This window comes from Dermacentor albipictus, chromosome 7 (assembly GCF_038994185.2).
Source record: "Dermacentor albipictus isolate Rhodes 1998 colony chromosome 7, USDA_Dalb.pri_finalv2, whole genome shotgun sequence".
In the NCBI taxonomy this organism is placed as follows: Eukaryota; Metazoa; Arthropoda; class Arachnida; order Ixodida; family Ixodidae; genus Dermacentor; species Dermacentor albipictus.
In genome coordinates this window covers 10,713,754-10,741,467 of record NC_091827.1, presented here as the reverse complement: position 1 = coordinate 10,741,467, position 27,714 = coordinate 10,713,754, and the positions used below count along the sequence as shown (strand labels likewise).

The 27,714-nt window shown below is 48.5% G+C and overlaps 1 protein-coding gene across 19 annotated transcripts in view; it reads left to right on the top strand.

The window, feature by feature from the left end:
- LOC135904374 (MAP/microtubule affinity-regulating kinase 3-like) overlaps positions 1–27,714 on the top strand; it is a 139,376-nt gene that overhangs the window by 69,733 nt on the left and 41,929 nt on the right. For 13 of the 19 annotated variants that reach the window (XM_065435082.1, XM_065435060.1, XM_065435081.1 and 10 more), the window contains exon 2: positions 4,720–4,831. In XM_065435082.1, the coding sequence (XP_065291154.1) occupies positions 4,763–4,831 (69 nt within the window). In that variant the 5' untranslated portion in view covers positions 4,720–4,762. Of the gene's footprint in view, positions 1–4,719; positions 4,832–21,277; positions 21,984–22,887; positions 23,040–27,714 lie in introns of those variants that run through there. The other 6 variants (XM_065435078.2, XM_065435072.2, XM_065435077.2 and 3 more) reach the window with 4 other exon arrangements.

Here is a 27,714-nt window from a genome sequence, read left to right as displayed (position 1 = left end):
CTAAATCTAAGTACACGGGTGTTTTCGCATTTCGCCCCCATCGAAATGCGGCCGCCGTGGCCGGGATTCGATCCCGCGACCTCGTGCTCAGCAGCCTAACACCATAGCCACTGAGCAACCACGGTGGGTCGTTAGAAGTGAGACTAGGCGCCGGCGATCTATTTCGGGTCTCCAACTCTTTCATTTTAAGCTCGTGCTCACGAATCTCTCTCCTTTCCTCCTTTTCCTCCTCGCGACGTTGCTGTTCTCTCCTTTCCTCCTTTTCCTCTTCGCGACGTTCATTGATACCCGCCAAGGCCTCAGCGGCTTCGTCAGCCGTTACGTCCCCAGTCCTCATGACCTCAAGGATCGCATTCTTTCTTTTGGTTGAGCCCAACTCAATGCCCAACCCCTCACAAATTTCGAGAAGTTCCTTCACCTTGTACTTCTCCATCGTTCACACTGTCCTCCTGCTGTTTACCCTTTCTGAATATACCTGCCGTACGCTACTATAACACTACTAGTAAGACATATGCAAGTATACCACACACTGCCCTGTTTACCCCCTCAGCATCCCCTGGTTTTCAAAACACTCTTACTAGGCTTGAAACACACAAGGTTATCACAATGCAACACCAAATCCTTCCCTAAGCTACTATAACCTGTGTCAAAGAAAGTCTGGTGTTTGAGGTAAACTTCAGGCACTCACCGCGCCGAGGTAGCTGATGCCGGTCAATCCCGTCGCTGCCATCCACCGTTACGACTTTTGCACCGCTGCACCACGATTACGGCTTTGTGGTCCCGTAGCGCTCGTCACCCGTTTCGTGACAGAGCGTTGGTAGCGAAGACTCTGAGCCAGGCGTCCATGAGAATAACAAAAGGGACTTTATACATTATATACAGGTTATCATACAGGACATGAACGGGTCGGCACTGGGGCCGAGTGCTCACAACAGACGCGACTGTTCTCGCACGGCGACGTCCGGCGAAAACGCGTGACACATCTCACTCCAGTCGAGAGCGGCACTGGCTCCCGGTGGGTCGGCGGATCCTGTTTTTCAGGCAGCGCGTCGCTGCTTTTATAATCCCCGAGGAACCATTGTCACTCAAACGGCCCAATACAAAGTCAGCACACGACGGTCGTCCGAGGGGTCCAACCAGCGACCGCGCTGGCCACCCGGTTCAAAGTTCGCGCGCGCGGAGACCTCCATGAAAAAGGAGGTGCGGCGCCGGGCTGTCTGGCACACGCTGACACGTCCGAACACGCTGCTCGCCGAGGCTTCTCCCGCAGGACACCGCTGCCTGACGGCTCAGCATCTTGCCTTGTGAAGGGAGAATTAGGGCGCTCGCAGGATAGATTCTGCATCTTGCAGATTCGGAATCCGGGCTTGTGGTAATGGCACAACAGGATGCGTTCTCTTCTCTTTTTAGGGCGCATGTATGTAGTCGTCACGGGCTACGGACGTTAAGGGTTACGGACTGGATTCCAAGAGAATGGAAGCGTAGCATGCAGGGGCCGGCAGAAAGTTCGGTGGACGAATGAGAGGAAGAAGTTTGCAGGGACAAAATGGCCGCGAATAGCACATGACCGGGGTAGGTGGGGAAGTATGGGAGAGGCCTTTGCGCTGCAGTGGGTGTAGCCAGGATGATGATGATGATGATGATGATGATGATGATGATGATTGTGGTGGTGGTGATGATGATGATGATTGTGATGGAGTCGTGGAATTAGCGAAAGTTCCTCGGCGAACGCGCTCGCGCGGAGATTACGAAACGTCGAGTGTGCGCTCAACTTGCGCCTACGTTGTTAATCGCCCTCCGCGCATGCACAGCGCCGTCGCTAACGAAGTTCCGGAGGCTTTGCACGTGGCACCGCTGTCCTCGTCAAAATCGCACTCGATGTCCGATGGCGTCTCGGCAGGGAGTATGTACCGAAGTCACGAATGAGTCAACGGAACGACATCATTTTTTTGCATCGATTTCCGTGTGGCTCACTCTGCGTTAGCCGTAAGAACAGCTCTGCAACCTGGTGCCGAAAAAATAATAAAAAAGGAAATATCTAGGTACAGCGGAAGATGCGGGGTGGGGGACAACAGCCGTTTGACACTGAAACCGTGACGTCCGACGCATCCTTCGTTGGAGGGAGGCGATGCGTCTGTATGTGTCTATATATTTGTATATGAATACCTCTCTCTCTCTCTCTCTCTCTCTCTCTCTCTCTCTCTCAAAATTTATTATAGACCGCGAGTGTGGATTGCGGTGGGCCCTTACGTCAGGCACGTGCGCTGTGAGCGAAGAGCGTTTAACGAGGTCAATGGCGAAGGTCTTCTCTGTCGGTGGGCCTAGCTCCCTGGTACCCCCCGCTCTTTCTTTCTTTCTTTCTTTCGTTTATTTTCGCCTCTCTCCGCTGTGCGGAGCCGCTGTATAGCTGTGGCGTCAGCGAGCGTGGCGTCGTCATCGTCGCTGCGAAGCGGCACCGTGTGGGAACTCCCCCCGCGGACAGAGTCCCCCTTCATGTGTGTGTGTGTAGTCGGCGACGTCATTTCTTCCCCGTGTGACGAAAACGGACCCAGTTTTCTTTTCTCAGCGCTGCAGAGATATCGTGACGAGCGCTTGACTCGTTCGGCAGTTTCCCACGCAGCAGTCGACTTGCCCCTAATTGCTCTGTGTTTTGGGTCGCCCGGTGCAGTAGTCATGGCCCCCTGCGGTGCATTATTGCCAACGTTATACCGCATTTCGAGTCAGCCTTCAGTGACTCCTTCGCATCGAGTGAGCGTCGGGCCCTGCTCTGCCAGGGGGGAGGGGGCTACTTCAGAGAGCTTCCAGCCGCGCGACTGGCAGGGAAAAAAACATAGTAAGCTGCAAGGGTACTGCTGAGCGGTGGCGGCCACAGCTGTGTAGTCCATGCAGTTGTTACGCCCAGTAACAGCAGATGTGTTTAGCGCGTAGTATTAGTTGTGGAAAATGTTCGAATGCTTCGCGCGTCGATGGCCGACCTCGCTCGAGAGATGCGCGGGTCTTATTAGTTCGTCTCCTCTTTCATATGCGTACAAGACGATGTGGTTCGCTTGGCGCTTGCGGCAATAGAGCGAACTTCTTTTGCGTCGGTCTTTGTTCCTGACCGTCTCGTTCACCGCCAAGCGCGTGTTGCAACTATACCAGGCTTCTCGAACAATATTGCGCGCGCTGCTGTACCTCCGTCCTATAGGCTAGCGCAGACGGTTGCGTTTCACTCGCGTGTACGCAAGCCGCCCGGCTTCTGGCATCCCAAACAGACTTTTCAGTTCTTGCGTCCCGTCAGAGGCACAGATTAAAAGACAGCTGAAACGCTATTGAAACCCACGAGCCCTATCGGCACCATTGCGCAAGCTCACGGAAGGGAGCCAATGGGACTTGCAGATTCCGATTGCCTTGGGTGGTTTGAACGCTCGTTGAAGGCGTGAGTGTGACAAAGGTGTAAGACCTTCTGATCTTTTCCTTGGCTGCTTCTGAAGCTATTAACGCGATAGCGCAAAAAAAAAAAAATCCAGTGTCACTGTCGGACGTCGTTTCGCGAGAAGTCATGCCGAACCACAACCAAGCAGGCCCTCCGCGTGGTGAAGAGGCGTTACTGAACTAATTGAATTCCTCAACGTAAAATGCGTCAGAAGAATCGTAAAGTACGACCAAAACACAACCTACAGACACAGTAGCGTCGGATTGTAATTTGAATAAACGAGAAAACATAATTCTGTTACGCGGAAACTCGAACACAAACCCCTTTTCCAGCGTTTCTACCATTCATAGAGCGGCGCGGCCCGCTCGGTTCCTTGCAACGACGCCATCCAGATGGCGCTCGTCTCCGCGCATCCACAAGAAAGCTGCGGTTGCCGAGAAGCGTGACAAGAAGTCACGGATCCTTGAAAGCTAGCCAATCGCGTTCCACTCTCAAAGGCATTCGAAGCTCAAAAATTCGAAGCTCAAGCGTCCTCCGAATTTTTACCTGATGCAGTAAGCCTTTAGCCCTTTCGTATCTTTCCGAGCATTCTAGCGTATGAGAAAGATGAAACGCAACAACGGTTACCAGTAAATCCGCCACATGTAAACGGGCGCGCGGACGCCTATTCGTGCATGGGCACACGCGTGACGTGTGAGGGTGTTGTGACGCGCGTCCACTCGCATTGCAAAACCGACCATATTCCACGGTGTTCACGCTGTCGTATATCCTCTCTCTCGAGACCCGAATACAGCTCAGGGGCGTAATCGATTTTCGAACCGGCTCAGTTATTACCTGTCACTATGTGCCGTACGAACTCGCGAGCTGTTTATACCGTCGGATCCCTTCCGATCCGTGCCGCCTTCCACCCTCGCCTCTGAGGTTTGTGTGCGTAGTCCGCGCGGCTCTGTTTTTCCTTCGACAGACATTGATATATCCTTTTATTTCTCGAGAATAACAGGAGCTTTGTGGTACTCTTCCACCGCGCGCAGCCGTCACGTTCTCCGATTTCAACGAGTGTGCCTCGTGTATAAGACCCATACTCGTATTTCTGTTTGTGTCGTTTTAGGGTTCGGATCACGCGCATATAGCGCACCTCAGAATACGAGGAAGAACTCTGCAGCTGCGTATATAGCTCCACCCGCTGTGTGTTTTGTACACAGGAGGACTGCTCGTGTGGTGTGCGTATACCTGGTCCGTTGATGCGTTGTGCCTTCCGGAGAACCGCTTTGACTGAGCTCGTGTCCTTAATTGTTCCCTCGCAGGAGGCAGGCTGGCTATAGGCTGGCGTCCTAGAGCGGCCCCGTGATGAAAATCAAGGACGGCGACCTGTCCTCCCGGCCGGCCACCAGGACATCGGACGCGGCCGGAGACAAGGTGAGTCTGCATTGACCGTGACTTGCATCTCTGTGTCGGATTTGTGTACGCGTATTACGTCTATGAATGGGAGTCGGAATTATAGGGCAAGAATTTTTTTCCCTACAAGGGTAAGCCTTTAGGAACCTGTGTGCTAGGTTATAGAGAGAAGTGGTTCTTGTGGGGAAAGGAGGAAAGGCTGTCACTATCTTCTGCAACCCTTGCGGGAGCACGGCTCAGCGTCAGCAATGGGATGCGTATGGGAGTGAAGGAGATAGGAGGAGGGAGAAAGGTAGAGAGTCGCCATCATAAGTGATTATCTGAAGAAAGCCCGGCTCGTAGATTTGGGACATTACTTTAAAAACGTTAAAAAAAACATCTCAGTCGGTCAGTCAGTCGGCCAAAATGCTGCCTGCATGCAAACAAAAGAGCGTTTGGATATAGAAAGGAAGAAATCGCGCTATTTAAAGCTGCTCTCCAGTGCACATTGCCAGGGGCCGTATTTCGTAAGGACGTTCTCCCTTCGGTTATGTTACTTTGTCGCCCGACTCTCTGCGTGGGCGACCCCTGCATGCGATAACGGAAGCGTGGCGGCTTCCGAGCCTGTCGAAGCGCGAAGAGAGATAGAGTTACGAAATTTCGCCTCATACAGTTGGGTGTCTGCACCGATATGCCGCGCCGCGTCAGAACTCTTGGTGTAGCGGTGGGTGACGCAAACGAATGCCTCGGTGATCGTTCATGGTCTAGACCTTCCCATCTCCGCGGGTGTCGCGGCGTGGTTCCGACAGTGAACACACCAGACCGGGCGCCCGGTCGTTCGCAGATACATACCAGGGCCGAACTGCCATTTTTTTGTAAACCCTGATGAAGATCCGTCCACCGATCGAAACTGTTGAAATTAAATATTTGTTCTGTTTACCTTGTATCACCACTCAAGTTCTTTACGTTTGAAAGGTAGCCTGAAGAATTCCTCTTTGCCAACCACATATATATATATATATATATATATATATATATATATATATATATATATATATATATATATATATATATATATATGTATATATATATATATATATATGTATATATATATATATATATATGTATATATATATATATATATATATATATATATATATATATATATATATATATATATATATATATATATATATATATATATATATATATATATATATATATATATGCTGTGTGCGTGTGTGTGTGGTATTACTGGGACTCAGCGCCGGGTTCCTTCGTGCGACTAGCATTGCTTAATTTCGATCTACAGAGTATATTGACAGTGAGCGCACCTCTGTAATGCGCAATAAAATACTACGTCACGGACAAAACATGTAGTACATATAGTGTCGGCTCACAGGAATCTCTAAAGCACACAGACTTCTTATTGGAATAGGGCACGGTATTCAACGGCTTCTTTTAATTTCATAACCTTCTTGTTTGAATTATTCCTTGAGCAAGGTGCGCTAAGGCATTCATTTTAATTATGTTCGCACAATTCAAGTTCAGTGTGGACCTACAATATAGTGTCCACACTGAATTTGTTACTGTTATTTTTATATTCTCTTCTATGCACAAACATTGATATGGTATATTGTACATTCCGCGATTCCCCGTTGTGTGCTAGATGTCTGCCATTTTCCAGGGATATACATTCACATTTCTAAACGTTAGAGGTACTTATACATTATTATTTTGAAGATGTCTATTTTGACAGTACCATGCGTGACTCCCAGTGTAATAAATCAAACGAGCATGAATCATATTCTTTTTGTGCATTGCCATTGTCGTGCATATAAGGTGTAGCGTGAAAGGCCAGATGAACAGTGAGTAAGACTTCACATTATTTTTTTTTCGCTCGACAGCCTGAGCTTATTTCTTGGAAGAGGAACAAAGATTAACTAGATTGAACAATACACGCGCCAGTTGCAAGTTCGCTATGAAAAGAGGAAACGCCTGGGCATTTCTTGCCGCTGAAGCGCCAACGCTCGCCCAACTTGTGCGCTCACAGTTGGTTAACTCGGCGATCGGTTCACCCTTCAACCGTGCAGGTGACGCAACTATTCGGGCCCGAATAGAGTTGCGTATACTGTATTGCAAGAGGGTTGTTCGTTTTCGGATACAACCCGATGTTACCCGATTTTTACAACCCGAACATGTTTCAGGAGAATCGGGTTAAACCCGATTTCTCCCCGAATGAACCTTCCAGTAGCGATTTGCACAATCGTGCGCTGACGGGCAACCGTTCTCTCCGGGCTACCAGGGCCGAACTGCCATTTTTTTTGTAAACCCTGATGAAGATCGGTCCACCGATCGAAACCGTTTACATTAAATACTTGTTCTGTTTACCTTGTAGCACCACTCAAGTTCTTTATATATATATATATATATATATATATATATAAGGAAACCGTAATACATTCACCCACCCTTTGACTGACCTGATCCAGAAGTGCAACCCTGTTCCGATGCACGCCCATATACAAACAAAGCGTGCAATAATACACTCCACCAGCGCATGCGTAAAAGCACGCCGCGCCTTATCCTGTTTTCATTCCATCCGCTGCACCTGCTGCGAAGATGTGCTGCCGCCGACGTTAGACGACGTCACACGACCACAAGTGACGTACGTCGCGCGCGCGTGGTCATGTGTGCGGAAGTTCATCCTAACTTTTCTAGGCCCTCCGCCAAGCGCATCACTGAACTAAATGAATGTTTATAAAATAAATTGCACCAGAAAATGTGTGAAGCACGGCTTACACACAAGCAGCAGACACGATAGCTTCGGATTGTCATTCGAATATACGCGAAGACAAAGCCCTTTTCCAGTCGCCGTTTGAGCTCTGCGTGAGTGACCGCGGCCACTGAGCGGCGGTGCCGTTAGCACAGAAAAATTCATTGCGGTTTTTTTTTTTTTAGATATGTAGGATATTGTGCGAACGCGGTATTCCGTGTGTATATTTACGACCGTGTATACACGGTTATCGGGGTCAAGTCGTATGCAATAACGGTCGTGGCATTGAAGCGACGTTATTTTTTCGCGCTTCTTCGTGAATGTGTCGATGCATCTTCGAAACTGACCATGAAAGGGCGTTATAACAATGCGACAGGGGCCGCACGCAAACTCCGCGCAGCTGTGTTGTCACAAAGCCAAGGCGCACTACAGTTCGAAGTCTGTGCTGTCAAAGTGGAATGCGAGTGACGACGTTTACCGCAGTTGCGCTTTCCTGGATGCGAGTTTTATTATTATTATTATTATTATTATTATTATTATTATTAATATTAGTAGTAGTAGTAGTAGTAGTAGTAGTAGTAGTAGTAGTAGTAGTAGTAGTAGTAGTAGTAGTAGTAGCAGTAATGTGATAATAGACGCATCTTTAGTTAAAGGCACGCTAAAGAGATCGTCGGATTACATATTATTCTTCTAGAATCCTAAGTAGACCTGTGAGAAGTGTCTGTACTTCGTACAGACGACTAAGCCCACTTCCCTATTCCCGTATACCGACGTTACGTGGCGTTTATGGGTCACGGTAACATCCAGCGCTAGTCTGCTTTATTCTACGAGCTTAACTTCCGCTAGATGAAGTTAGCTGAACCACGTGCTTATTTCTTCCCGGAAACTTCTTTTTTATTTGCCTGTTCTTGTTATGCTAGCCCGCCTGAAGTGCTTGCGACAGTGCGTGTATATGCGCTAATAATAGCACGCTATATGAGCTCACTTGCGATAAATATACACCGCGTGGCGACGAGTGTGTCCTTTCCGGTGTATATATATGCCTCGCTCGTTTTTCACTGTAAATGTACGTCTATGCACGCATATTTGCGGGCGCTGACGTCTGGATGCAAGACGACGGCATCTCTCTCTCTCTCTCTCTTGTTTCTAAATTCGTCATTTTGCCGACATCCCCTGCCGCCCGCCCGGTAACAATAGCAGCGTCTGTCTTCTTTGTTTCTTTTTCTTTCTGCAGCACGTGCCTTGCTTGTGCACCGATCGGCACGTGAGAAAAAGAAAACGGGAAGCTGCTTCGGCAGTGTTTCTCTACGGGCGCAATGACGCAGACGACGTGCTCTCACTACCGCGTACGCACGCGTCATCATCATCAGTCTATTTTTATGTCCACTGCCCTGCAGGACGAAGGCAGCTCTCCCAGCGATACCTCCGCACACCCCTGTCTTGCGCTAGTTGATTCCGATTTGCGCCCTACAAATTTCCTATTCACAATTTTCCGGCGTCCTCGACGGCGCTTCCCTTCCCTTGGCGCCCGTTGTGCAACTCTAATGGCCCACCGCTTATCTGCCCTACGCAACACATTCATTGTTAAACCAATTGCTTGTTCGCGCTCAAATCTTGCACACAGGTAACGTGCTGCAGTGAGCTATAGTTGGAAGGGCCGACGATTTTTTTATTTGTTTAAGCAACCGCGGTTATCTCTAAAGAATCGTTGGTAATGGGAAAATAACTTAGGAATAAAACTTACAACTCTAACTCACCACTAGAGAGTGACGTTACAGCTCTGTATAGTACGCCTCTTGAGACATCTGAAGCGGCCAACATTTATATGTTATACGTTGCACTGACATGCAGAATTTTCGCAAAACCATTGCAATCATTGTAGTAGTCTTACGTGAGCGGTAATCTGTACGTTTTATGTTTTAACAGATGCACTTCACAGAACTGCGATAGCGGTTTTTGGCGCAGCGTTTCTGTTTTGCAAGCTTCGTCGTCAGTTTTACTTCATCTTACAAATATTCTAGAATTTTTCTAAAAATATGGAGGCTCTAAATGAAAATCGTGCTTCTTTTAGTATAATTCACCTTTCTGTGTTAAATTCAACACATCTTCTACAGATCGATTCAGCGGTTGCCCAATGAGGACGTTTTTGCGTTCCTCGTGTACTTGAATACAATCCATAGGCAATAGGGAAATCGTAAAGGGAAGTCCTAAAGCTTTCTCTTAAATCGGGTGATTGCGCATATGTATCGACGAGGAGGAGATGAATCGCGCCTCCGCGATTTTCGTACATAAGCGCGAGAAAGATTTTGCTCTCTGGAATAGATTGTACTTCAGTGAACTTCGATATTTCCTTCCTATATATAGCTGACTGCGGGTGGCATCACTTCCTGGTGTGTACTGTTCGTGTTTTTCTGAACGTATATATCAATGGGTGGATGGATATCAATGAAAGAAAATTACATTCTTGAGTTTTACTTTCCAGAAACACTGTCTGATTGTGAGGTACGCCGTGGGTGAACGACGACTGTACCTCGAGTATTTTTTTACGTGCACCCATGCAATGCACGGGCGTTCTTGCGCTCCGCCCCCGTCGAAAGGCGGTCGCCACGGCCGGGATTCGATCCCGCGACCTCGTGCTTAGCAGCGCAGCGTCAAAGCCACTGTGGCAACCGTGGCAGATTGTCAATTTTCCAAGCTCTTCTCGAAGACCCACATACCGTCTCGTGTTGTTACGCCGGGCCCATATTGTTTTCAGTGACGGCGAGTGGGCATCCCCTATGTAGAGGCTGTACAACGACAACAAACTGCGTACACTTGCTTCTCGGAACGGCGCAGTGACGCATCTCTTCGGCCGAAGGCCCATTGTACGATGACGCGATTTCCATGACTGTGCGCAGGCGACGGCGGGTCCACAGGTGCAGCGTATATGTGACGACAGGAGAAAAAAAAACGCTCGCAATGCGCAACACGCGTTGTCCCTGTGTGCATATACGCGTGTGTGATGCACACGCAACACTTGCCGAATGTTGCGTGCAGTGCTGCACCTGGCCCTTGTCTTTAGCGCACATGACCTTCCGCATCTTTCCCCGTGTTTTATATGGAACGATGTTCAGCTGTTGTGCGGTGCGGTCAGCAGGCGTTCCCTTTCCCCGTCAGCAAATCTTTCTCCCATTGACACCGCCTGCCGTCGACTGCGCATGCGCAAGGTTTACCGGCGTGTACGTGCAGTTGGGCGAAACGGTGAGCGCCGTATAGCGTTACCGCTTAGCGCGCGTTTACTCCGTGTTTGTTAATTTGGTAAGCGAATGTTTACCAAGTTTCTGCGGCCGATAAAACTGCTATCCTCACTTCGTACGGCTGTCTACTAATTTGTAATCACAATCGATGCTTCGTCTTTAGGGCGAAACTGCGACTTTTATTTACTATATGTTATGATGCGTTATAAGCCTGTTTGTGTTGCACGCATATACCCCGTTCCACAATCCGGTGTAGTCATACGGGTTTTCATACAGGATCCTATGTATGATCGTATAGGACTATGGAAACGGGGGAGTTCAGGCATACGGGTTTTCTTCAATACCACAATGATCCATGTATATAGATGATCACTACCACCTGGTGGGCACGTGTATAATTTCATTACGCAACAACAACAGCTGCAACAAGTGCACCGTGCCTCTATACTCCCGGAGGCTTCCGCCTTTGGACAATTGTTAGTTTTCATTCATTCAAAATGTAGAAAAATGGGCACAAGTCCTCTTTAGCGCGAAATCCCAAATGCAATACTCGGGCATGAATAATGAAAAAAAAGAAGTATAAAGAAAAAATATCGACGCGCTGTACTTTCTAAAATAACAAGCACACACCCAAAAAGAAATATCAGGTTTTGCTATACGGTCCAAACGATGAATGCGATAGCAACATGTTATATAATATTACGCGATTTGTGAGACTCGTGGCTGCAGTGGCAGTATGAATTGAAGTAAACCGTGACTAAGTAAAAACGGGTTGTTGTGATAGGGGTCCCCTGTTTGAATCTTGCCATCGGACAATATCATTTATGTTTAATAATTGAAGCCCGTATTTTGCAGCGACTTTACCATCGCTATATATATATATATATATATATATATATATATATATATATATATATATATATATATACACCGCTGCGGCCATCTTTTCTTGGCTGTTTGTGTATGTGTAAGAAGCTAGCCCTGGGAATGTAGCCAGCGCCGCTCGCAACCGCAAACTAGGAAAGTCCTCTTAACCGCATTTCAGTTAAGAAGAACTCTTAATTATTTCTCCTTTGTATTCCCTGGCTTCACTGTTTGTTGCATTCACAATGCTCGTTATCCACGTGAGCGCTCACGTACCTTCAACTTAACGAAGTTCTCCACATAACAAGGTTCTCGATTTAACGAAAAAAAAAAGAGCTTTCTCGGGGTCCCTCCTGCTTCGTTGATTCGAGGTTCGTTCTTAACTGTGCGAGTACACACGCGACTGTGTATTATAGTACACGTGCACCCGCTGGCCCGGTAAATGCTCTCTCCGCCGTGGACCCGTCGCACGTGCGTGGAGTGCAGTCGTCGTTGCAGAAATAACTCTACCGCAGCGCAGCAGTTCGGTGGGCGGTGCCAGTGTCCGGCTGGTCTGTTGCTTCGCTGTGCGCAGCATTTCTTCTTCCGCGGAGGGGAAGGGAGAAAGGCATCCACTAAGTCGAGCGAAAAAAAAAAAAAAGAAAGGACTTCTCGCGTCGCTTGGCAACCCTCGCAAACGGTCCGTTATATACAGACACGTTGTCCGGTCAATGCTCAACCGTGCTTTGCTGCTGCTGCTGATGGTTGTGGTGTCGGTGGACGTGGACCGCCTGTCTGCCATGCGGCATTTTCTTCGCGCTATACCGTGTCGTTCGCACTTAAGTCCGTGCGTCGTTGTAGAGAGAAGTTCGTAAAAACGCAGAAGGCGTCCGCTCCTCTTTCTCTTTAATTGTGTTGAGCCTATATGGTTGTTCGAATGGCGAAATTTACGAATCGTGCACGAAAAAAAAAAAAGGGGCAATCTTCGAGTGTCGACTCGAATATTTCCTAATTTCTAAAGCGATGTGAATTATGATGTTTGTTTGCTTGAAGTTCCTTTAGTTAAGAGAGAGAGAGAAAATGCTTGTTTACGTTGTCCGATACGTGTACGCATTTTCGTTCGCAAGTGGACGTGACGTCCGGTCAACCGATAAGACCGTAAAGGATAAAGTAGCGCTGGTATAGCCTGCCGAACAGGGAATCTCGCCGGAGCCGACGTTTGCGGGCTGTACTGCGGAAAATGCGGCAGCTGTGTTCGCACTTCTTCGTGCCTCCGAGCCTAACTGGAACGGCGTGTCTTTTTGAGTCCCACGGGCGGCTAGCTGTCACCGCATTTCGCGTGCACGCCCACGAATACTACGATGCGCGTTTCTTTCTTTCGGTTTCTTTTCTGTCCGTCCGCCGGCATTGCTTTTGTGTTGCAGCCATTCGCGTCGATCGATTCGGTGCCCCGCGCGCCAGTGCGTCTCTTTTCATTGATTCCCTCCGAGTCGGTCCGAGGCGGCGCTCGATACGAGAGCCCTATGAGCCAAATTTGCTCTTTCGAAGGTGAAAGGTGAATCCGCGGTCACAGCGCGGTCGTGTTCGCTTTGTCCTCTGCCTGCGACGGACGCCGCTTGACGTTGAGATGCCCCGAGACACACACAAAAAAAAGCTTGCGCTGCAACGATACTAATGAACGCGTTGCTGCCGTTTTCTAATTTCCTTCCTTAATTACTTTGTTTAATTCAGCTCAAACCGGGAAGGCAGCCGTACGGTACGCAGACAGAAGCAGAACGAAAAGGAACAGCGCTGACGTCTCCGAGTTTTTAGTCGTGTCCGTACGTGGCCTTCGAGATCGCAGGTTTTGCACAACACTTGAACGCGCGCGCGAGATGTCGCAGGCTCTGGTCCGCGTTTTCACGCATACCATGAATCCAAGTTGTTCAACCTTGCGTCGGTCTCATTCCGCTGTTTCCGGCTGAGTAGTACGCGGCTGTCTACTGTTCTGGTGCCGAGCACGAGGTCGCGGGTTCGCTTTCTTTCTGGTCCCCCCACTTATGGCATCTTCAAAACTGGCTCTGGGAGCGATCAATGTACTTTGCATGTTCATAACGAAGAGGAGGTGGGGAAGGGGGGACAGGGGCTTTGTTGACGTGTTTCGTTTGCAAGAACGGCCTCACGCTTTTTTTTAGGCTTTTCGTTTGCGGCCGTTTGAATTAGACCGGGAGGGGAGGAGGAGAATTCCGTTGGCTGCAACGAGGTCACTGCGTGTAGCCGACAGCTGAACGTCGACCACGAAGCGACAGTGGTAGTCTTCATCATCATCATCATCACCACCACCACCACCACCACCACCACCACCACCACCACCACCACCACCACCACCACCACCACCACCACCACCATCATCATCATCATCATCATCATATTCATGTCCACTGCAGGACGAAGGCCTCTCCCTGCGATCTCCAATTACCCCTTTCCTGCGCCAACCTATTCCAACTAGCACCCGCAAATTTCCTCATTTCGTCGCACCACCTAGTCTTCTGCCGCCCTGTACTGCGCTTCGCTTCTCTTGGTACCCATTCTGTCACCCTAATGGTCCAACGGTTATCTAGTCTGCATGACCTACCCAGTACCATTTCTTTCTCTTAATGTCTATTAATGTTCGCGTAAAGTGTAAAACATTAGTCCATTCGATACATGGATGAAGAAGAACGCCCTAAAGATGAAAATACCGACGTATGCGGGGCCTCCTGTTAGTACGTGCATCAGAAAGATGTTATTTTAATGCGGCGTAAATAGGTGGACAGGAACAGGAGCGAGCGATTAAGACAAGTCTTAAAGGGAATACATTTGCAATGTTTACAAGAGTTAGGAGCATTACGGGCACGCGACGCTGTTTTGATACTAACGCCACCATTAACTAAATGAAAACGAGGAACACCCGTGCTGGCTAACTTTCTTTCCTGGTTCCGAACCTTGGCTAAAGATAAACAAATGCCGATGTGTTAAGTATATCGAAGAGAACTGTATCGCTGACCAGTGTAACGCGTTTGCGAGTGTAACGAGTTGCGTCTACTGGATGGGCTTTGTGGCGTAATATAAGTCTGGCAAAGGGAGTCGCGTAGTATATTGGCAGTGAAACGGAGAGGAGCAGGGATAAAAATAACGTGGCAGTTTCGCCCGAAGAGCTACGCAAATTGACAGCGGTATTATGAGGTTTAGCGCCGCGCTCGAGCTCATCGGGACCGCGGAGACCGACCTCCAGCCACGCGACCGCGGATTGCACCAACGCACAGCCTCTAAGATCGACCCAGTTTTGGTTACACCATCTCCGATGCATTAGTTTTGCACTGCCTCTGAGATTGGCGCAGTTTACACCGCTATAGACACCCGCAGAACAGAAAACGCGCCAAATCCAGGGAAATAAGGCGTTATTAGTATGGTGGGGCGGTCGAGTTGGTTAGGATTCATTTTTAAGGCATCTATTTATTTTTTAGCCTGCAACATAAGGATTAGGCATGGCACGTGCATAAGTGAATCGTTGGCTCACTCACGAGAAAGAATTTCGCTACTTGCATCAATCTTTGGCTGTCTTTATCTTCCACTGTATCGTTGGATCGAGCTTGTCGTGTGCATGTCCGGTTTGCTTACTTTCGTTTTCGTGGACCGTTGGTTCCTTTCTGGGTGCGTGATTTTCCTTAGTAAGATCAGTTCGTAGTCAGCGCCGTGTTGTTTTTCTTTTCTCCCCGTTTTTCCTTTTTCTTTTTTGCGCTGTTTCGCAGGTTAAAACGAAATCCTTATTAAGAGAATTATGTGCTTGGCTGCGGATATTTGTTACGCAAAGGATATTTAGGTACCGTTTGCTGTTGCATTGCATCATCATCATCATTCATTAACCCTTTAAGAACCCCTTCCGGCGTATTGCATAAGAGGGGCTGAGACATCAGTAAACACTGTGGTCACATTTATACGAATATCTAGAAAGGGGTAACAACGAGAGAACTTGGTGTACATGATTGAAATTTCTGAGCGAAACAAAGGAAAACTGATTCAGGAGAGCACGTTGTTGGGCCAGTCGGTCGTACATACTTAAAGAAGGGAATTGCGCTAAAAAAGACACGGACGTCCGTGTCTTTTTTAGCGCAATTACCTTCTTTAAGGGAAAACTGAGATTTACACAAATAATTTTGTGGATAATGAAGTCAATCGGGAAGGTTAAACCTTACTGTCCTGACGTGGGAGCCGCCTGTGTCAACCTAAGGGTTGACCTTCAGGACCTGAATAAAGTTCATTATACCATACCATACCTCTGCACTTCTGCATGTAGAGCCAGTGAAGATTCGTCGTCCTCACGATCACTCCGTCGCCTGCTCAGGGAGAGAGAAGTGATTCTGAATTAGAAAGGGAAATGTTGGTACCATAGAGTTTCTCACTATATTACCTAGACGGAAATCCGGCGCTGCTGCGCTGTGGTATGCATGGGAATGCCGGTATATTGTGACTTCGGATTGGCATCGTTCTCGGAGAGCCCGGACACCTTGAAGACGCGCCTGGCAAGCACTGTTCCGTCTGTCACAATGATTCAGTCTCTACTAAAACGGCTCGTAAAAAGCTGTTTTAGCTTTATTATTACACAAAACATGTTTTGTTTAACTATGAGATCTTGTTATTGCATATACAATTATATGAAACGTAAAAAGCATCAGCGGGCTGCTGAAGTTGGAGGACAGACGACAAGATTCGCGCTCGCTTTGGAGCAGTTTGTCGTCTGTTCTTGCTTTTCTTCGCTTGGTAATGAATTTTAGGTGAGTAAACTTCATTGGAAGATGTAATATGCGTGAATGGAAACATTTTATGAAGGTTTTACTTTAAGAACGCGTTATTTGTGTAGCCATATCCACGTTTTAGACGAAGCCTCTTACAGCACCAGCCAACACAAACCTCGCATACACATATCCCGTCATTCCCAAGACGGCACAGCGCCCTTAAGGAAACTCCCATAGATGGTGGCGCCAGATTTCCCTCTAGGTGTTACATTGAGAAACTCTAGGGTTGGCACTATATTCTGCAGCCCTTGAGGAGGCACGGCTCAGCGCCATTGTGAAAACTCACTCACTCGCTCTCTCGCTCGCTCGCTCGCTCACTCACTCACTCACTCACTCACTCACTCACTCACTCACTCACTCACTCACTCACTCACTCACTCACTCACTCACTCACTCACTCACTCACTCACTCACTCACTCCAAATTCTCACCCTCTTCACTTGTCTAGAGCAATCAGCTGTATAATTTTTTAGATTAGAAACGCCATTACCACACGACGACCTCGGATAGTGGCCGAAGTGGCTGCAAACGGCGCCAGGGAACACGAGGGAGCAAGCGAGGAGACCGAGACGATCGCGTGGCGCACTAATAGCTGAAAATTTATTTCTTGATCGCGCAGAATGAATGCCATGTTGCACGTCCATGCCAAGAATGCACGTCCCGCCGTATCTCGACAAGACCTGCACACCCTTATCTGTTGGCAAATCAGGGGGCATGATGACACACACAGGATGCTCCCAGCCGATTAGCAAACAAGAGAGCATGGGTACACAGAGAGAGACAGAGAGAGAGAATGCTATGTTGAAACTTCTTTCCTTCCTTAATTGCTGTTGGTCGCGTAGAGCAGCAAACATTTCACAGTAGCATGTTCGGAAAGCGAAACAGTTATGCGGAAATCCTCAACGTGGAGAAGCTTTCAATAAAAGGCGGCTGTGGAATGGCGTAATGTATAACAGGGAATAGACCGAACGCAAACACACATATGAGTGTTGAAAAAATAAATTCTTGGGTTTTACATACCAGAACCACGATGCGATTATGAGGCGCGCCTTAGTGGGGGAATCTGCATTGATTTTGACTACGTGGGGTGCTGTGTCTTTAACAGTGTTTTTTTTTTTTTTTTATTCTGCACCCATCGCAATGCGGCCACCGCGGCCGCGAGATCGACAAGTGTTGTGGGCAATAAATTTGTTATGAGGCTCTGTGTTTTGTTTTTTTTTTTTTAACACGAATAACTGGTCGTTAATAGGCGCAGAAAGAGAACGAAACACATACACACACACACATAATTTCAATGTAGTACGAAGCTACGAAGGGGATACCTAGGGGTTCCTTAGGGTGGTTCACAGCTGGAAAAAAAAAAATGCATATGCTTCCGGGCCGGGGATCGAATCCCGGACCAACGTGTTACCGCGCGGCCGCGCGCTCTGTCTATCTGCTATATTTACAAATGAATGTTTTTTTTTTTTCTTGTACTAACCTCTGGAAACCTAATCACCTGTATTTAGAGCAAACCAGTAGAGTCATTTCTTTTTCCTGTCTCCACTGAATCAAAGCCATTTATTTACACCAAATTCTCGTCGTTACACTATAATGTCTGTAGTTAGAACATTGTGTTGTAGGGGAGACGGACGCATGCACATACGACCGCTCCGCACCGACCGGACTTATAATTTGGGCGCATGCGCCAAACGTCGTTAAATAGGAGACATTCACGCCACAATCTCCTCCAAAACACGGTTCCACATCAAAGGAAATAGAACAACCTGTTCACCTTCATTTCTGGCCGTGGAGAGCACATTTGTACTAGAAAGGAAACAATGAAATGTTGTTTGAAATCAGTCATTCGTTTGCCGAATTATCCACGACGAAAAATCGCTGCAGCGCATCTGAAACGCTATACTATATGGGCTATGCGTTAAGTTTCCCGTGAGTAAATGAGAACTTAGAGGTATCAAACTCGGTGTAGCTTATGTATGGTACGTTAAGGGTTACAGGGTTAAATGCCACTTTAAGTAAAGCTCCGTAGTTAGATCATATTTATTTAACTGCGAATGCTGGAGTATTACCGTGAGCAGAGACCTGCATGCTGAGCCAACAGACGACGCGAGAACGAAAGACTGGCCCTGCTGCGACGCCACTTCTGAATTATCTCACCCCTTACGCGCAACATCATAGATTTTGGCAGTGCCTGCTGGGCACCGCTTAACTGTCTTTCGATAAGGAGGTTATCGCATTGCAACCGAAAGTGCACTGCAGCACTCGACCAGACAGCTTTTGCGGACTCTCTCAGTGCCAAGATAAGATAAGGGGGGCGAGGTGCGCAAGAATGCCGCGAGATTGAGATCCGTTACGTCATAGTTGCAGTGGGTTTGGTCGCGAAATTCAAGGCAGCGAGAGTCTGCCGCCGTTTTCTGTGCTCTTGTAAGAAACCCTACCGCTAGGCGATTACAAATTGAGCTTCGATGGAATAATCTCCTAGACAAGGTCGTTCTAGCTAATTTTGCTGGATTTATTGTTATTTTGTTCGAAATCTATCTGTCGCGTTGTACTACGTGCACTTAAATGTCAAGCTATCAAGTATTCAGCCAACTTCATCTCTAGGTAAAAGAAAAACAAAGCGACTTGGAGTTGGTGCTGATGCAACGGAGAATAAAAGCCCCCGTCTAGCTACCGCGTCTTCGAGCCTTTCTTTATCTCGAGTGTGCAAAGGTTCTCGCGTCACGCCTTAGGAACTTTCCGCTGGATTGTACCCGGATGGACTGCACGCTGTGGCTCGGTGTTTCGTTTTATGCCTTTCGCTATCAACACCGGCCTCGTGGCGACAGAGGAGATCATAAATGGATTATCCTTTAACGACTTGGCCATTGCGCGGGACAGGCAGGGCAGTGTAAGAGGCGATCGGCCGCATTTAGCCCAGATTAGAGCAATACGTACTGTATCCGTCGGTGAACGGGGTGATAGGGGGAAAAAAGGGGGGGGGGGGAGAACGCTTATACAAGCTTCGCCTTTAAAGGTAAAACGCGATAGCATTCAATGCTCTAATTCGGCCATGCTTAATTACCGCACTCATAATTACCATGCACTCAACAGTATATTTTTCTAAGACACTTTGCGAAGTCAAAGATCACAAAGCATTCACTGCGACCCCCCACCCCCTCTAGGAGCCTTTGTGACCGTTTCGCATTCCGATGGTCCTGGGTTTGATTTACACCTAAATCCCGATTTCCTTTTGAGCTCAATTACTTTCCTTTGGTTGCAAAAACCTCCCTGGGAAATTGGCCGTCAATGCGAACATTATTTGAACTGTTAAAGAATATTTTTTAATTCCTTGCTTCCAATGGGAGCTTTCTCTCACGTATAACGCACGGCCAACGCCGACGGATTTTTGCGTAACGGTACCTTTAAAGCTATTACTTTAAGGTACGTTCGATTCCCATGCACCACCCTGCCATTCGTTTCAGCGGGCTTTAGTCAGCGGTGCATCAATGGCGCCCTCTGAACCACGCCCTTCGTTTCCAAATGTGCAGGGCTGGTTCACGATTTTGTTGCACCCTCTCCACTTTCGGTGCCGACTTAGTCCAGGCGTACAGGTGCGAAGCAGCGCAGCAGACGACGCAGCACAGGGCCGCAAGCGCCGTTACGTGCGTCTGCCCTTACACCTCAGAAGCCGATCATGCCAGCAGTTCTGGACCTCTCAAGCTTACGCACTCCGTGCGCAGTAGTCGGACGAAACATAACTCCTACACCGCATAAATCGAGCTGCTTCTTGTGAACCGCCGTGAACTGGTTCACAGTGGTGCGGTCAAATCGAACGGACTTTAAAAACTCGCGCTCCTTCCCTTGAGTCGCTTGGCCTCAGAGATAGGCTTTCGGAAGCCGCTTGCACCCCTGTTGCCTTCGAGATTGAGGATTGCGTTGAGAATCTCGGAAGCTCCGGTGGCCGATTTGCAGTTTTGTACTAACAACAGCAGATGGCGCCACCGTCCCAAACGGAACCTTCGACAGGCTCTCGCGCTGTGGCAAGGCTGTGGCAAGTGTTGTGCTGCCGTAGAAGTGGCTGCGCTGTTTCTCGTTTCCTATTCACCCTATCTTACACAATCCACCAGGGTAAAGCAAGAGCAGTTAGCAACAGCCTTCGCTGCGCGAAATGTTTCCAGATGTTGCCGAACATTTGTTTGCGAGCACCCTGCTAACAAAAGGACGTCAGCGGCGTGTAGAATAAGCGCTACTTAGCCCCCAGCAGCAGCGAAACCGAAAGTTCATTAGTACGGTTAATCACGCTGTGTCCACTTCACCGTCGTGCACACAGATTTTTAACATATGCAACACAGTTATACGCGATCGGAAGCCCATTCGGGGCTTCGAACGTAAACATTGTAGTGCCGATCGAGCTGCAGTGTAAAATGTGCGACTTGACCTGGCGAACACAGAAGCGCGACACACGGCCGGTCTTTCTCCCCGTCAGCCCCTTTGCAGAATCACCTGTTGCAGCCGGCGGGGGGCGAACAGCACAGCCAGGTGAAGCCGCGCTCACAAAAACTCGCTCTCGCAACGTGCACCTCACTGAGCCACTGCGCTGTGCAGCGTCCTTTGTTGCTGGCGTACTGCTGATATTTTCATTGGGGGCTTGCCTTTTGTTGCCTCGCTGCTGCGATGGCTGGCTGCTGCCGGCGCGGCGTGTTTGAGTCACGTGACCGCGCTGACTCATAGCAAGTGACCAATCAACGCGGTGCGCAGCCGACAATCCGGGCCTGCCAATCTGCGCACGGCGCGCAACCCAGCTCCCGTTCTTGCTTTTGTTTCTTTTTCTTTTAGCTCGTTTTTTTTCTTTCCTTGCGTTAGATGGCCGCCATATTGTGCGACATGGCAGCATCAATGTGATCGCCGTGCGAGAGCTCGGACTGCCCTCCGTTTTTCTTTTGCGTTTCTTCAGAACGGTCGGCCGTGTGAAGATTTAGTTTTTATTTTTATTCATTCATTTTACCCGAGAAGTGCGCGGCTTCTCTGCTGCGGGCCTTCGTCGCTGAGAGAAGTCTGTGTGTGTGTGCCGATGCGAGAAACTGTGCGCGGCGGCGTCCTCCGAATTTCCCCTCGTGGACGATAGCCCCGTAATGGGTTGCGAGGCGGCAGCAGCAGCAGCGGTGGCGCTAGGCCTAGCGTGTTGCTGCCCCGGACCGGAAAAGTCGCTGGCTCCTCCGCCGTCGTCTGACCGCGCCGCCGCCGGCATCGTGAACGTCGGCGCCGCCGTCCGCACCGGATCCGCCGCCATCGGTGTGTGCATGTGAGCCGGTGTGTTCGCGTCGCCCCTCCCGCCACCCCGACCCTCCCGAGTGCTTCATCTCCCAGGAGCCGCTAGACAGTTGTTTCAAACCTGGATGACGGCTCCGAGGCCACGGCAGAGGCACACGCCTTGGTGGGATAATGCTCGTGCGCGAGTCTCCAGCGCTGGATCGCACCGGTTTGTTGCTGCGACGACCGCGCGAAGGGCGACTGTGGTGAAGATTCGCCGCCTGCCTAGGTAGGTAGGTAGGCCGGGCGCGACGCCCTTTTTTTTTTTTTGGGGGGGGGGGGGGTGCCCCACGCGATCATCTCGCCGATGACCGTTGCGCGCAGCCTCGCCCGTCTCAATAATCGCACACAGGGCGTCAGGTGCGAAATTAAAAAAAATAAAAATAAAACGTAAATATGAAGTTGCTTGTCAAGGTGGAGGTGCTGGTTACGGGCGGCCGTTTTCGTGCCTCATCGCGGTTGCTAATTTTGCGGATGAACCATTCACCCATCAATCTCGCGGAATTTACAGTTTCCGCCGCATCTGCTCCTTGTTTCCGCAGCGATTGCGGCGCTGGGCGTACAACGCCCGAAACTTGTCCGCGCGCTTCGCCATTTTACACGCCAAAGAACCAGCACCGGTTAGGGCTCGCGGTGAATGGGGGCGCCGAGCAGGCCTAGGCTTTCTCGTCGTGAACCTAGCGTCTCCAGCACGCGCAGCGCTAAATATTCAGGTTTTGGATCGGAACGCATTAAATCCGCGTTTTGCTGTTGCGCGTCGACGTTGCCGATCGAGCGACCTGCTCGCGCTCGGCGCATAGCTCCTGCCGTGCGTGTGTGTGCGCCGCTTTTGTTTGTGAGCTCGTTCGTGAACGCGCTTTCTTGCGCCGATTCTATCGAACCCTTGTTTCGTTTTCGGTTGGTTTCGCAGGTTGTAAACCGCAGCTGAAACTGAGCTGTGTTTGCCGTAGCTCTTACTTGGCGGCAAAGCTTTCAGAAGACGTTAAAATAAGTAACTTGCTCGGGGTGCACCTTGGCTATGGCCATTGGAATATTCATGGGCGATGGGCTGCTAGCAGCTTGTCCGTTGGTGTTTGTGCGTTTTCGGCGTTCTCGTCTCGCGGTTCCGCTCGTGGACGCATATACGGAGCTGTGCGATCGACAATCTTCCAAGTCGAATCCGGCGACGGCAAAACGCCGCGAGCTCCTTTTCGGCGAAGCTGCTGCCGCCGCGCACAGCTGGCGAGATGAGAAAGAGCGGGCGGTAAAGCGAGACTTCGCCGTGGAAGGGGGCAGCCCCGGAAGGCAAGGTAGGCTTAGCCCTAGAGACCGTGTATCAACCGCCCCCGTTTTGCTGCGACTGCATCTGCGAAAGGCGATGTCCTCGCGCCGCTTTTTCAAAATATATTATTTGCTTGGCGCTACATCCTCGCGGTTGTGTCTTCTCAGCTCAGGCGCCGCGGTCTGTATCAACCGCTGTGGCGACGAGCTCTTGTTTATTAAAATGCCAACGCGGAGAGCACGACGGCGTGACAGCGAACATCCGTCCTGTTGCCGTTTGCTGGCGAATCGGCGTTATTTTGAAACCCAATTGAAACTTGACGCTGCGTGATTGTCGTGTTTTGGCGCGATAATAGCACGCGGGCGTGTCTCACGTTTTTCTTGTTTGGCGCAAAAATGGCGACAGACTTCCGAAGCCCTTCTCGCGGAATGAAACTCTCTTCGCCGCGCCCTGATGTAGATGTAATGTAGTGTGTTGCGAAAAATGACCGCCCAGTCTATCGCACTGCGTACTCCCCTCCAGTGCCCACGGAAAACAGCGTTCAATCGTGCGATGTGTCTTTTCCACATCTTTTTTAGCGCGGTTCGTCGCTGTTGCAGCCGCGTTTCGAGGTAACCCGAGAGCTCACTTCGGTGGCCGGATGCATCTACGATGAACTAACAGGTCCGCTGTGTTGCGCTGCCTAGTCCCCCCTCTCAAGGTCATTTTGCGCCGCTTTAACGGCTGCGAACACTTACTTTTTTCTTCTGCCGCGCGAACAGTACGTCGGCGCACTTCCGTAACCGCGGACAACTTTTATCTGTCGGTGTTCTCCGGTTCCGGTACCACATGGGAAGCAGTCCTAGGTAATCTCAGAGTAAAGGGTACATGTTGCGCATTCTTTGCAAGCGACTTTTCAGAGTTGCTCGGCGTGTACACAGTGACAGCTTACCGTTTCCACTGTGCAAAATCCCGGAGCGTCATCTCGGTCAGGGTTATTGCGATGGATGGATAAGTACCCTCTTTGGAACGGGGTGGTGGTCGACGCCGACAAGTTTGTTACTTGTACGTTTCTTCTTTTACTTGCCAATGAGGCAGAGGGTTTGTGCCAACAAATTGTTGACCCTAAAAGAAATGTGTTGCTCTAAAATGTTTTCTTTGGGTATCCTGCTTTTCCTCCAGTGGTCTTTTACTATTCTGCATTGCAGATTTGTTAAGCTTTGTAGTCGTCATGGTGTGTAGGTGGCAGCTACATGACGACTACAGCTAGGCATCGGTGAACATGTGTGGTAGATAGCAATGTGCAAACTGCGCAGGCATTATTGTTGTTCTAAAGAACCAAAGTGTATGCTTCCATCTGTGGATTGCCACTATTGAAAGTTTGTGGCGAAAAGCCTCAGTGCAATATCTTTTCGTGCAGTTAGGAGTAATTGAAGGCTGTTGGAGAAAAGCTTGTTTGTAATGAGGAAGTATACCAAAGGGGCAGTTCATTTTTTGCCAGGTTTTCAATGCTTCCACATGCTCTTGTACCGTAATGTATGCTCAAAAGCCTAACATCAAACATAACCCTTCCTGTACTGTGAAACGCTTCTGCTCATAGCAGGGAGCATCTCATCGTGTTCAGTTAAAATGAATGCAGCAGAGAACAAAGGGTGAGTCGAGTTGGGCATTTCCTGTGAGTTGCATTTTGCAGAATTCTGCATGTTGCTTCAGGCTATAATAGTGACAGGGAAAAAGTGGCCAGTAATGTTAGTGCAGTTGTTGGTCATTTTCAGTTTAATGAAAGGACTAATTGGTGGCTTTGCGCTAGTTGTGACATGTTTCACATTAGCAGTGACCACTGCGTGGTGGACTGACTACACATATTATGCCGTGGTCTGACCTGTTATTGTCCTTCTAAGATTTCGAATTTCATCTTAGTTGATATGCATTTGCACGGTGTTCATCATGAAGGAGAACTTATTTTCAGGGAATTTGTCAGTTCTAGAAAACTCAAGGGACGAAAAATGGAAACTTTCTCGCCATTTGCTTTCAATCGAGAAAATTGGTAACCACAGCTCTTATGGCAAATCTAGTGGTATGCTACAAGGAAGCATAGTTTTTAACTAAACCTACATCATCTGCGAGTTCGAGCCTGGCTTGTTAGTTGGAATGTAATGAAACACATAATTTAGTCAAATCTGTACTTGAAAATGCCAACGGAGTAGGTACTCCGACTTTTGTTTTAATTTATTGGACAGCTTCTGCAGCGCAGTTCTTGCATGCTCGTAGAACAACCTAGGAAGGTGCTGCTATCGGGTTTTCTCCTGAGGAGTATGGAGAGCCAAGTCTGTGCTGCTCGGGAGAAAGAATAAAAGGCAGTCAAGGTGTGTGCTGGTTATCTAAAAGCGCTATCACATGGGCTCTCTCCCCTTCTCTGGCCGACCCGATTGATGTACACGCCTCGCCTTGTTGCCCGTCCTTAACTGGCGACTACCACTACCTCTTCACTGGCCTGCTATCTCTCCACCTTTCCCTCGCAGCACAGGCATTGTTTGTGAAACTCTCTCTGCTCGAGTGGATTGTGCCTAGTGGGGAGTATGCTGAAGCAGGCTTTTAAAAGTGTTGTCGTTGGCTCGGCTCTCAGCCTCGTTCCACTTATTTTTCTTGCAAATACTTCCTTGGACTGAGTTGCTTCTTCGCAGTGTTAAATAGTATCTCTGAGTAGTGCAAAGATTTGAAGGCGAGCGACTTCCAAAGGCCTCTCACGGCGTCGACAACACGGAAAGTGAAAAAGGCACAATTTGTATGCTACAGGTGGTTTGTGTGGCATTTCATTAGCGTAATTTTCAAGCCTCTACTTTCCATTCTGCTGCATAGGTCAGACTACTGATTCATACTTAATTTTCAACTTAATAGAAAGTTTTAGCTTGGCTTTCTAATTCGTAAGACTTCCTAATTTAGGTACACATGAGACATAAAGGCTGATTACAGAACTGGTAAATGAGTGTGAATGAAAATGTTGTGCTTGAAAGAAGTGAAATGCACCCACTGTTTAGATTGCTCTTTTGTTTCTTCAGTTTCGAAACGGACCCATGCCTCGTCCCCTGTAATGATTTTCTTCAAAAAATCTTCTCCCTCATGGTAGTGCTGGAGAAACGTAAAGGCTGCGCCCATTCGCTGCATGTTGTGATGGTCAGTGAGCATCCTGGGAAACCACCTTGCACAGAGTTTCAGTGCTGGAGTCTCTCACTCACAATGGTATAGAGAGCTAACCGTGAAATTTGGGGAAGTGAATCAGTCAACACAGAAATTGTGAACCGATGATTTTCTTGAATCGCCTGATCCACTCGCTGAACAAGATCATTGGTTGACACTTGCTTCCTTCACTGCCCTCCTGAAACATACACATCTGTGCATCCTGATTCAATGTCCCTGCATCTTTGCTACACTTTGCTGTCACTCTTGAAAGCTTTACCGTACACATTACTCATTCATCAATGAATTTCAGCTGCATCGGACCCCTCAGCGTGCAGAAATCCAATGACAGCACGAACTAGACACTTAGTGGGAGACTAGGCATGTTTACATGCTCACTGTGCACTCAGAATTTACGACTGCTACCTCACGCGATCGACGGGCTTACTAGAGACACTGCGCAATACACATGTGCAACACGTATGATTTTCACTGTGGTTTTGATTTCGCATCCGATCGAACCCTAAAGAATAAAATAACCCTCGCTAACCGAAATGTGGTTAGCGAGGGTTAAAACTTCACCCAATATCGGCCATGATAGGAGTGGTAGAAGGGGAGGAGGGGTCCTCATTGCTGTAAGAAGCACATTGTCATCTTCACTTATCTTCCATGATGATTACCTTGAGCTTTGGTTTATCTGCGTACATAGCACGTCGAAATTTGTCTTTAGCATCTGCTATCGGCCCCCCAACAAGCAACAGTCCTTTTGTGATAACCTTTGCAACAGTCTAATTAGAATTCAGTTTCCTAATACACCAATCAACCTCTTCAGTGACTTCAATTATCCTGGCATCAACTGGACCTTGCTCTCAATCCCGAACAGTACACCGTCTAGCGAAGCACAACAATTCTTCGACCTAGTACAACACTCCAATCTGCAACAGGTCATAACACACCCCACTAGAGGCGACAATACCCTGGACCTTTTATTAACGTCGAATCCTGATGATATTACCGTTACCAGGTATCAGTGACCATAATCTCCTGCACATCTGTGTCACTCCCAATCAAAAAGCGACCGCCTATGAATAAAGTAATTGTTGACTACAAGAGGGGAAACGTCTGTTAACTACAAACTTGCAACTGAGATTTCTCAACTTTTGAACACTCGTATCAGACTCGAACCATAAATACTAACTGGGAGTTATTCAAGAACACGCTTCTCAAATTGAAAAATAAATAAATTACATCAATAATTCTTAAGTCCGATTGCAACAACCCCTGGTTTTCCGAACGTCTCAAATTTCTCTTGAACAGAAAAAAACGTGTATATAGAATAGCACCATGCAATAACAATCTACAAACGTAGGAAAAGTACAGGCTCAGTCATACCACCTATCTTAATGAATTAGAGGACGCAGAAGACAAGTTTTACTCATTTGACCTCCTTTCAATACTTCAATCAAACCTTAACAAATTCTAGCATTTACTGCCCACTAAATCTCGCATCAACACCATAGATCTTGTTAACGCTGATAGTGAGCCAA